Here is a 12356-nt window from a genome sequence, read left to right as displayed (position 1 = left end):
AAGACAAGATAGTTTCACCTTAAGTATTCACAGTCACATGAGAAGCAGCAAAACAGTAATTTTCATTCCAGTAAGCCTTAGAAATGTTTTGGAGAAAAAAAAATTAAAAAAAGACAAGAGGCCACAAAGCGTGAAAATTTAAAGTTATTCTCCCTCAACATCCTGCAAATAAGTAAGAGTGGCTTGGTAGAAGCTACAGAGTGAAAGCCCATTTTCCAAAGCAAGTTGGGTTGACTGATGTTCAGCAATGGGTTGACTGATCTTTAAAATTGTCACACTACAGCTGCCTAAAATCTCTACTTCACCCACAGTCACATCTGAAGGTAAAAGACTAGAGACTGGTTCTTCCATCACACATAGCAAGGCACTACATATAGACTTTCAATATCACAGTATTCTGAAAACTCAGTATCTTCAATTGGTATGCTTAGTCCTCTGCCTAGAGTCTTCTCAAACTCTTCATAGACCCAAAAAATACAGTATCAGACAACAAATGACCAGAATTAAAGAAGCACTTATTAAAACATTTGTGCTAAAACTCCGAAAAATCCTATTCAAATGAATAATCAACTACTATTTTCATATTTAAATAATAAATACAATAATTTGGGTAACAGGACAATGGCTGTCTTGTTCTTTGGCTTCTGTAAGAACGTTAGTCTGCTGCTGACAGCATTTGGGGCATAGAAAACTAAAAGTGATAAAAAGAAAAATCCAAAACAAAAAGTCACTAACTTCTGACAGGAAAGAAATTTCATCCTTAGGATACCATTTAGGAGACTGCAAACCAATACAAATCAAGAGAAAAAACAGTTCCTAAAAATCAATTTACAAAGTGAGTCAGTGCCAGCAAAAATTTTGCCAGTCCTCAAGCTGAAAACCCCCACTTAGTAACACCTCCCAAAAACTTATCATATAAATAATGATGCAGCTTACTACAACACAATGACGACATTCTTTAACCATTTTTCCCCTTATTCTCTCTATGTTAGCAGTCGCTTTAAACATTTGCACAAAACCAAAACTGAAATGCTAATGGAAAACAGCAAGTATTTGTCAAACTGTCTCGTCTCAAACACCACAACCATACCTTACAGTTTCACAGAAGACTAGCAAAAGCATATGAATTGGCCACACTGAATCAAAGGTGTCCATCTAGTTCACTTCACACGGCTCCAGTCAGCACCAGATGGGGCAGTATGAAAGGTGATGGCAAGAACAATTTTTCCCTAATACACCATATTTTTTGTTTGCAGAACAGTCCGCTGCAATGAGTTTCCTAGTTTAAATTTACCTGTTCATGCACATGTGCTCTCCCCCTTCCCCCAGGAAAATAAGAAGCAAGGGGATTTATCTATTTTTAAACCTCCTTCTGATTTTCAATGAATGCCCCCGAGTCTCATAGCACAAGAATAACTACCAGTCTTCCTATAGTTGTTTCCTTTACAATACTCATTATTTCAGATAGGTCTACCACATCCTCACTGTCACCTCCTAAGGCCTGAAATCCATCTGGCTGCCTCAGTGCTCTTCCATCCCTCCCCTCGCTCCACCTCCTTGGCCTTCCTTGCTTCCAGCCCAGGATTCAATCAACCTTCACTTAGCCAATTTTGGCAAACCAGTCTGGAAGAAAACAAACCCACAACTGCACTGAAATAGTTCGGCATGAGGAGGGGACATACCACAGCTGCCGACATACATTGGCTTTAGCTTCCTAAGAACTATGGCCACAGGGTAGGGCTTAAAACCAAGACATCCTAGTTTCTCTAAATAAAAATGTATACACAAAAGCATTGGCAAGCTTTATTCAAACCCTTTCTAGTTTTACATATCCTTTCAAGTGACAGCTATTAGTATACTATTTTCCTTTATTCATAATTTGTAGCATTTCTTCCTGGCCAACAACCAGGCTTTTTCCAAAGAACAATCCTTTATTACTCCCCAAAATCTCAAGTTTAACAGCTAATCAGAGATCCAATTATGCCGTTAAATCCAGTCCGAGTATACACTTAACAGTATGAAAGTACCAAATAAAGTAAGCTCCTTCCTTTCTCTCCCTGCCTCACTTTTTTGCACTTTGACACTACCATCTCATCACCCTGTCACACAATATCATGAAATACCATCAGAGATCTCTGCAGACAACAGCAGTTTACACCAAGTCTGCCTTCATCATCCCACTACAGAAACTTCCACTCACTTCTAAGCTAAACAGTATAATGCTCCATTTGTAACCATCTAGTACAGTGAAGATGCATCCTTTTTCTTCCCAGTGAGGTAACATTTTACCTGTGATTGTTTATCACTCTCTCGTAAGGAAACAGCTATTTCTGTGGACCTGATCACAGCCAAGGTTGTGTACAGGGCTTCCATTTTGTTGAAATAAGGAAGTCTTACCACTTGACAACATCACGAGAAATCAGAGCCTTGACTGCCTTCATAGCATACTATAAACAGGCATGAGGCAATATAAAACAAGTGTGTGAGTGCTTCTGTGACAAAAAAGAAACACATCACAGATGCACAGTTTCTTAGGAAGGATGTTTAGTTAATAAAGGAAACAAACCAGTTTTACTCAGATTCCTTTAAAACAAAGTTTAAAAGTCAACTGGAAGCATTTAGAGCTCAGGTTGTTGGGGTTTTTTGTTCTTTTTTTCTTTCAAACACCTACAGCTGAATCAGAATAGGACATGTCTTCAATATAGGACATGTCTTCATTATCCTGTATTAATAAAATCACATTTCATCAGATTTCCTTTACAGAGGTAAATAGTTATGCCAGGCAGGCGATTTAAGTTTTGAGACATGAACTCTCTCCTACAATAAATCGACGGGTAAAAAACAAATTAACTCCTGAAACAAAGATTTCATTCCAAAACATTTATTTTTCTATAAGCTAAGGCACTATTATCTACAATAACTAATCACCTTAAGCCCCGCAAAGATCTTGACTTTACTGCTCATCTAAAAGTCTCCCTCTAAAATTTTAGGTATTGCGGAAGCATTTCTTTACCAATTTTGAATGTCATTTTTCAACTTCACAGTTGGTAACGTCTGTGTAAAATGTTGATTTTCATGAGCAGCTACGTCTCCCTTATCCACCTTTCTCACTTACTATTTACTTGGCATGCACGGGCTTCTACTAAAATGGTTAATACTACTTTCCTCCAAAGCTGTTATCTTCTCACAGATGCCCTTGTGCAGCTACGCCCTGACCTGAAGGAAGGGCTTGATCCTGCTGAGAAAAATTAATAGCAACTTCCAGCTCAATCAACTCCCACAAATGAGCTCACCTCCAGCCATGATAACATTAAGAGAGCCGCTAGGACACACAGAACAGGCAGGGAAGGAGAGAAAGCAACAAGCACAAATGAGGAGCACCCCTTTCTGCAGCCACAGCTTACACCAAGGTCAGTTTAAATCAATAACAAAGCAACATCTTTCAAAGACTGCAGAGCTACAGGTCTCGTATCACTGCCTGCAACACAATCAAAATAAGACCAACTACCAGGACTTCACTTTCATAAGACCAAAACCGAAATATTAATTTACTTAAAATGCAGTCTTAGAAAGAAATCCCAGAGAACACATAATACAGGTTCACACACCGAAGTCAACGGAGTCAATTTCATTGTCTCTTACCTGTAACTTTAGATCAGCACATCACTGCACTGTTTCCAAACTAACTACAATACTCAACATGGCTCTGACAGCAATGTTTCAGTAGATATATTCAGGGAACATGAAGAGGTTGAGGCAGCCATGTTCCAAAAAAGTACTGGCAAAGTTAAGTCCTTCAAAGGAAAATTAAAAATATACTCTGGGGAAGAGAGAACTGTCTTGATGCATTTCATTTGCAACTAAAAATCATGAGTAGGAACAGATATAAATACATTTTTCCTTCCTACCACATTATGATATAAGTACTGGAGCTACATGATATTATAATCTAATTTTCATATTTAGCAAAACAGTAAACAAGCCTTAGCACTAGAAAAGTAATTTCATTTTCACTTCAAGATAATTTTTAAGTCTTTAGGCAATGAAAATAACTTAAGCCAACAGTATTTTTCATACAGACATACAATATTACCGCAAGTTATCCTGCAACCTTCTATATATAGCAATCTAGGATTAAAACTAGAAGGAAGTCTCCTACTCAGAATAATTAACTTTCACATTTGTTTCAAAATCATCACAGACAACATGGTTTGAGTAGTTTTGTTTATTTATTTGTTAACAGTATAATACTTCTTGCTTGTTGTTCTTCAAATAAAAATACTAGGTAGTATTCAAATTGAGGAAAAGCTAATCAAGCTTGTCATTTTCAGACTATAACTAGAGAGAAACAACATGACTTATTCTTTTTATTTGCTTTAGATCTAGGCATATAAACAGAAAATTCACTTGCTTACTGCATCTAGTGAGGGTAGGAAGGAAGAATGCATTTCAAGTAAAATTCTGTGGTCAGGACAAAAAATTCACCAGATTAATGTAAAGCCTAAAAAAAAAAAATCAAAGTCTCTGTTTACATGTTGAAATATGTTCAGTAAGATTTGCTAGGGAATTATCAACACAACTTTTGTCACTTACCGAGCCATTCACTCATTCATCAAATGCTACACAGAAAAAAACCAAGAAACATTCAGGAGTTACTGATGACTAATCTTAATGCCTTAATGGGAGCCCAGAAGACTTATTTACTATTAAGAATAAAGTAACATTTGTGTGGAAACTTTCTTTCTAAATAACATATTTAACTTGCAGAGAACTCAGAATTTGATCTAATTCAGTTCACACAGTCCCCTGATAGAACTGAGTAAAACTGTTCCCTTATCTGTGTAACATTACTACATGTGCTTAATAATACATACAGCCAACCCCTTCCTTTATTCTAAATGATGAAGTGAGAAAGAGCATTCATACCACACCTTCATGTATGGAAAGTTTCCCATTTTAAAGAGAAACCAGACAGAGCTTAGAAATCCAAAATGTCTTCACCAAATTCTTATTCAACAAAAACTTGTTTAAATTAATACTCTACCACAAGGTCTATTTGCTTTTAAACACAGCTCTAAATAGGTTCAGATAAACTACTGTTTATTGCTCAACTCAGTTTTAGAAGTTGAGCACATGACAATTTCTTACAAATGAACAATAACCACAGAAACAAAGTACACAAAAAAAACTCAAGTGTTGAAAATTTAACTGGAGACAGTACCCAAGGGCTGGGCTGCTGACAGTTTTTAAATGCCTCATGATGCAGAAGGTAGGAAACAGAAAGCATTGCCTAGAGGAAAAGGATCAAAGCTATCTTTGCAGTCCAATAAATTCGGAGCTACTGCAAAAGTTAAAGCTTCACACAATCTAAGTACCCTCAGCCACCATTCCAATTTACACAACTCTCTGTGGTGCTGCTCATGGGTTGCAACACAAGCCGCAACAGTCAGTGAGGGGTTCCCTCCCATCTCCACACCCAGAGATCACCTGAGAAGCAAGGTTCACCCACAGTAGTTAACACTTTCTGTATACATAAGAGATTTTCTCCTGATATACTTAAAAATCTTTGCTAGAGACCACAAGAATGGAATTTAAAAGAAAAGGTCAGTAGTTCTTACCTGTTAATTCAAATTCTGTTGACTCATTTGAGTCAACAGTTCTGTTAACTCAAATTCCTAACTCTGACAAGCACATTATCTTCAATTCCCAAGACAGATTTTAGTTAAAACTCTGGAGCACTTTTCATTATACAGATTTAAGGATTCCTCTAACAGTTCTCTGAAAAATGCCACGCTTTGGGGACTGGAAGGAAAAGGAGCAAGGTCCAGAAGAAGAAAAATTAACCAACCAAACATGAAAGATATAGTAATAAACTCTCTTCAGTTATAGTCTGAAGCACTCACAGAAATCAAGTAAACAAATGTGGATTTTATAGTACCCAGACAATCATCACATTCTGTTTATGATGATTCTAAATTTTAACAATGCATTATCATTTTATTCACCTCCTCCCCCTTTCAAATATGCAAAGAGTTTCCATAGTAACAGGAGAGATTTGGTAGTATCCAAAGGCAGAATAACACTAACTTATGTAATAACTTGAAACTCACCTTGGTATGTAAAATATATAGGTGCTTATTTTAGGACAACATACATAGTGGTTATTTACTCTTAGCACATACCACATGTAGTCATGATAAACATCTCAAGTTCCTGTATTTTAAAAAGCCAGTTTCACAAATAGGATGTAACAGACTAATCACAATGAAGTCTCCTCATACATCAGGATTTCTGCAGTAAATTAGAGTCAACTCTTATTTAAAATACACTTGTCACTTCTGAGGAGTTTTTGACAATGCATTAAGAATGACAAAAAAAAAAGAATACTAATTTTCATAGCTCTTCCTCATCATAGCTCTTCGCAATACGTTCCTCTCCCCCGATGCTGATTGAGAACAGATATTAAATACAAAAAGGACATAAAGGTCACAGCACGCAAGCTAAAAATTAATTAAAAGAATATTAAACTGCTCACTTGATACAAACTTCAAAAAAGGAAACTACATTTTTAGGTGTTTTGCATAGCGATAGTATCATCATGGGAAATCTTATCAAGATCAACTGCCTCTGCCATTTGGTCCAGTCCTCCTTTGACAAATGCATGGCAGCTCAACCTAATTATGACAGATCAGTATCATGGAGGTTAGTTAGCAGAAAATGAGTCATGCCCAAATTGCGTAGGAGCAGCTAGCCAGAATCTAGTAGGAGGTCCCCAGAAAAGCAGAGCTGTCTTCAGAAAGCTTATAGCTGGAAGGGCAACACAAAAACCCGCTGATGGAGGGATGATACCGAGTCGAAGAATTTCAGGGAGGGACATTAAGGGGCATTAAAGGGGCTACTACAGACTACTGCAAGACAAGAAAAAGCGAACACCAGCTAAATTATCTGGTTAATTCCCAACAGTAAGAACAGGGAAATCTTCAGAAGAGGCGAAGCTGATGGTCAAGGGGGAAAAGCTCACAGGACACCAGGAGGTGCAGAATGCACTAGCAGAGACACAGAAGAGTTACAATGAAAACACTGGAAGGCTGTAAGGCAAAAATACTCAGCAATGAGCAAAGGAAGTTAAAAGTGCTTGCGATTTTATCTGAGTGGGATTCCAAAATGCCACTCAGCTACATAAAGGCCAAGATTTTTTCTGGCTGACTGGTTTATAACCTTTGCTTCAAAAACCTCTACAAATCCAGCCAACTGCAGCTGTTATAGCCATATCTTGTAGTTATGGCAATTCACCAACTGCTGATAGAGCTATCAAAACCTGGAAACCTTGTTGCACAAGGTTTCTTTGATGGACTTCTCCTATTGCTGAGTTTCTCCTATTCGTTGTTACTAAAAATAAAAAACATTTTAAGAAATTAAAAACCTAATGAAACTGAGAACACAGAGCTTTAACTAGATTTCAGAGACAGGTGACTGCACTGATGCAGACAGAAAGTAAATGACATCTTGAAGTTGTCACCCTTTAGGTGGAGAAAGGACTCATAATTTCTGTCCTCCCTACAGAAATAGTAAGACCAGATCAAGAGCTTAACTAGAGACAAACCGATAGAAGTAATGGAATAAAAAAAATGCCTGAAATACTCCGTTTTCATCACCAGAGAAATCCACTCACCCTAAAAAAGCCATTTACTAGGGAACTGACAGAAGTCATACAGCTCACAACCTTTTAAGACCAGTGCATGCTAAAATAATTACAATGATCATTGTGCCACGTGACCAAAATCACACACAACTGCCAACTTCCAAATGGATTATTCAAGCCCAAAAGGTCACTACCACAGTTTCACCATCACCTGAGCAATGCAATTCTACTGACAGCTAGTCTCATGCCATTGAAGGTGGCAGGCAACCCTTCTTCTGTGCTGCTGACCCCACCTGCACAGTCCCATCATCTCTCTTCTCTCCACCAGTGCTAGTGCTTAAAGTATGTCAGGGAAGAGTCTGATCCATGGAGTTTTCTGTTGCCTGCATTCCTTTTCACATTCCTGCAAGCTAAAGCAACAGCGCTCATCACAACACTGGGGGCAAAAAGGGTACAAAGCAGAAAGGGAGCAGGAACTCTCTCCCTCCCCATGGGTTGCAAGTCCTGGGATGAGCATGCCTGCTCCTACTAGCTGCTTGCCATGGCCAGCTGGGGTCAACACCAAAGCAGCAAGCCACCCACATTAGAATGGCTTAAACCAGTAATTGTGAAGCTGCAGCTCAACACACATTTTCTAGAAACCTTCACTTCTCAAAGGCCGGTCAGATTAATTTGAAGAACTCAGAGTGTTAAGATGACAGATAAGTTCCAGGATGGAAGCAAAATTAAAGGAAAAACAATTTTTTAACTACTTTCAGGAAAAGGTTATATTATGTTGTCCATTGTTTCTTCAGTAAACACAACGTGGTGCTGTAGTTAAAAAATTGTCTAGCTCAGTATTATAAACCATTATGAGACAAAATTATAAGCCAAATACGGGTCCAGGTTCTCTGTCTCACCTGAAAGGCAGACAAATTAATCCATGATCATGTATAAAAATATAGACTTCTAAACCAGAAGAGAATCCACAATTACCCAGGATCACAAAACAACTTACTTAAAAGTCAATGAATAAACTGAATGTGAAAAGCCAGTGTAATCTTCAGGCTCAGAACAGAAGGTTCCTTAAAACCTTCTACCAAATTGAGTAGTGAATGAGCAGAGCCAGAATGTATAGATAATCGTCTCCACAGTGTTCCATCCAGTGGAAACACAGTTGTGTTGATCTGATTTTCATAACTGTGACTAAGCACCTTCAGCACAGCATCAGATGTTAACATATACAGCTGTCATTTATAAATTACCATTAAAAGGCACATATACATAGGACAACAACAGTAATGATAATCTATATGAGCAATTAAGTAAATTCCTGAATATGTGATGAAACATGACACGAGTAGAATCTTAGGTTCTTTCCTAGTCCTAAAATTCATCATATATCCCTTTTCCTCCAAGGGTCTAGATTATCTTTGCCAGATTCTTCTCAAACCCAATAAAAACCTCCAATAATGGGAGCTTGTTGAATGATGTACATAATTGGACTGTTATAAGTAAAAACTTCCCCGCCTATATTTAACCCCGATCTCACCCACTACAATTTACTTCCTCTTAACCTCCATCTTAACCGCATAGAAAATGGAAAAAGTTAAGAAGAAAAAAAATCAATATGCTTCTGTGAACTCTTTCTTACACACACATCCCTCCCACAGCCTTTCCACCCCCCCAAAATAAAGCAATACTTGAAACTTTTTTTCCTCAGTCAGATTCTAAGCCTCCCAACCCCCATTGCTACTTTCCTTTTTGGATTGTTTAATAGTCAAGAACATACACCAAAGTGCAATAAAAACAGAAAAAAATAAATGCCTTCTGTAGTTTAAACTGGATCAACATATCCGAGGACATCACCCACTTCTGCCAGGTGCATAATGTTGCTTATTCAGACCAATTTGTGACTAGAACTCCTGGATTATTTCCTACAGCTGTGCTGCCCATACACCTCTATTTGAGCATCTGGCAGCCTTTTCCTAGCACTGCATTTTCTGCTTAGCAGCTTTTTATCTTCTGGATTGTACTTCTCAGACCTATCAAAATGACTGAATTAAAAGTTTAATTCTTCTCCAGACCACTGCTGGCGATCCCTCCTAACTTGCTGACACGTCTAAGTTTCACCTTTAAGGAAAAAGTGATAGATAATATAACTAAAGTCACCCCCTGAACACATCATCTGGTTTCCTCCCAACCTTCAAGAGTTCTTCCAGCTTTGCAGAGTATTTGGGGGTTAGTTACCAGACAAGCGAACAGCTTACGTGATCAGCTGAAACACCATATTTACCAAGCAGATAAACATGGAACTATGTTAAAAATCTCCTAAAGATTAAGACTGATTCCAAGATGGCTCTTAATCATACGTATTTTCCAGACTGAACAGTCATGTAACACAGGAAATCCACTCATAACATGTTAGGTTTCTCAAATAAATGTATTTCTTCACCAGATTCACTGCTGGGGTGGGACGGGGCACCACAACAACTGACAAGCATCTCTGTACTTTTACAGTACATAAGATTTAAAAAAAACTTTTTTCATACACACTGGCACATCAAAACTGATTAAGCATGAAATGTAGACAGCATCAGCACTATACATAGCAAGAACCGCTTAATACCACCTACAGGCAGATTAATTACAGTCTGAAAAAAAAAAAAACTGCTCCAATACAGCATTTTCATAACACCCTTGGGAGGTATGACTGCTGCTTCACAGACTGCGGATGTTCCAACTTCCTTAGTTTATATGGCAAGCCAATAGATTGGACAATTTAGATTTCAGAAATGCTGTGATCTCAAGCAAGATCGCTAGATCACGTAGCCTTGGATCGCTGTCTTGGAGTTATTTCAGGAATACCGTTGAAGTTTCATGAATTATAATTAAATCTCATGTTTTTAAAGCATTACACTGAGAAGAAACCTATGAATGTTTCATCCACTGAAGTTCATAAATTTTAGCTCAGGATGTCAATATTATTTCAAACAACACCAGAAGTTTTTCCCCGATAGGAAACGCAGGCTACTTCGATTCAGAAGGGGTATGTTTTTTACTTCTCTCTTCCACCTTCCGCACTCCCCAATTAGAGAGGTGTTTGAAAAGCACGTTATAAGACATGACAAACTTCTAAATGTTTTTGCCTGTTTCCTAACGCACAAATCCCATTTTCCTAAGTGAGCAGGCAAAAGACCATAACGCTTCCTACTGCTCGTTACAAGATAGATTCAGAACGTGTATACGCAATTCAGAGCCCTCAAAGCCTGCTCAAATCAGCTTATTTTAAAGGTTTCAGCAACTGCTGGTTTTAACCGCAGGCATTACAATTAGCCATAAGCACGGCAGCACGAATATATTCGCTCTCTTTGAAAGAGGTACGGGAAGGCGAAAAAACCTTTCCGCGCTCCTCTGGAGAAGCGGAGCCCCGCGAGGGCAGGGGACGGACACCCCCGCGCTCGCAGCACCGGGCTCCTGGGCGGCGTCGCGGCCGGGCGCGCAGGTGGGCTGGGGCGGGTCACCTCGCCTCCCGCCGCGGGGCCGCCGCAGCCCCCCACCCCCGCCGGCAGGGCTCCGGGCCGGGGCCGCGGCTGGCGGCGCCCGAGGCACCCGCCCGCAGGGGCGGCCCGGCGGCGGCGGCAGGCAGCCCAGGCGGAAGCGGCGGCCCCGGATCTCAACAATATCCCTATTCAACAGGATCCTGTAAATCTCCTGCGGCGGGTTCCTGCCCGGGGAGGGGCAGCGGGGCGGCCGGCCGGCCCCCGCCGGGGCGGTACCGCAGTACCGCCACCGCAGCCGGACCCCCTGCAGACCGGCCCGCCGCCCTCCGCAGAGCCGCGCCGCGGCGGCGGCGGCGGGAAGCGGCTCGGGAGCACGGCCCGGGGACCCCGCCGGGCCCCGGCAGGAAGGCCTCCGCGCCCCCGCCCCGCCGCCGGGATGCGCCCCCCGCCCTCCCCGCCGGCGGCACGCGCGGGAGCCGTTACCTGTCACAACCGCCGCCGCCTCTGCGGCGGAGGCGGCAACGCCTCCCCGTCCTCCCCGCCGGCCGCCGCTCGCGTCCGCAGCCTCCAGCTCGCATCCCCCGGCAGCGACGGCGGCGGGCAGGAGCAGCCCCAGCAGAAGCAGGCAGGTCGGCACCGGGGCGGTCGCCCGCCCGCCGGGCGCTCGGAGCCCGCTCATCGGTACCGCCGCTGCAGCCCAGCAAAGGGCTCCTCCGGAGGGAGGGAAGCGAGCAAGGACGGAAGGAAGGAAGGAAGGGGCTGGAGCTGCACCGCTGCCCGCTCCGGCAGCCCCAACCCGCCTCAGCGCCGGCCCCACGCTGCCGCCCGCCGCTTCCGGCGACCGCTGCCGAGCCGCCAGGGCGACACGTCACCGCGCCGTGACGTCACCGCTCGGGGCGGTGGCGGCGCCGGTGCCGCCCCCCGCCCTGCCCCCGAGCCGTGCGGAGCCGTACCCCGCCCGCCCCCCCGGCGGCAGCGGCCCCGGGGCGGCGGGGCCCGGGGCCTGTTGCCGAACGCCCTCAGGTCGAGGCCGGTCGTTTCGCCGGATCCCGGAAAGGCGGACCGCCCTGAAACAAGCCGGTTCAGCTACAGGGCGGGGAAAAACGAGACCTTGGAGTTGGTTAAATTTGTCCTTTTCACACCAACTCTGCAACAAATGCGGCCACCTGCGGAGAGCTTTCTGAAGGGATGTGTGAAAGACGCTTCAGTTCGGCACGTACAGCCCTCTCAAA

General features: G+C 42.2%; 1 protein-coding gene across 2 annotated transcripts in view; it reads right to left on the bottom strand.

Annotated features, from left to right (window-relative positions):
- The window catches only part of STIM2 (stromal interaction molecule 2), a 75621-nt gene extending 63633 nt beyond the window's left edge, over positions 1-11988 (bottom strand). The window contains exon 1 of one of the 2 annotated variants that reach the window (XM_064449262.1): positions 11608-11988. In XM_064449262.1, the coding sequence (XP_064305332.1) occupies positions 11608-11803 (196 nt within the window). In that variant the 5' untranslated portion in view covers positions 11804-11988. The remainder of the gene's footprint in view (positions 1-11607) is intronic. The other variant, XM_064449261.1, reaches the window with a different exon arrangement.
- Between the last annotated feature and the right edge of the window lie 368 nt (positions 11989-12356).

The sequence above is a fragment of the Phalacrocorax carbo genome, chromosome 4 (assembly GCF_963921805.1).
Source record: "Phalacrocorax carbo chromosome 4, bPhaCar2.1, whole genome shotgun sequence".
Taxonomy (NCBI): Eukaryota; Metazoa; Chordata; class Aves; order Suliformes; family Phalacrocoracidae; genus Phalacrocorax; species Phalacrocorax carbo.
Note: the sequence above shows the minus strand (reverse complement) of the source record. Positions and strands in the feature narration are given on the sequence as shown.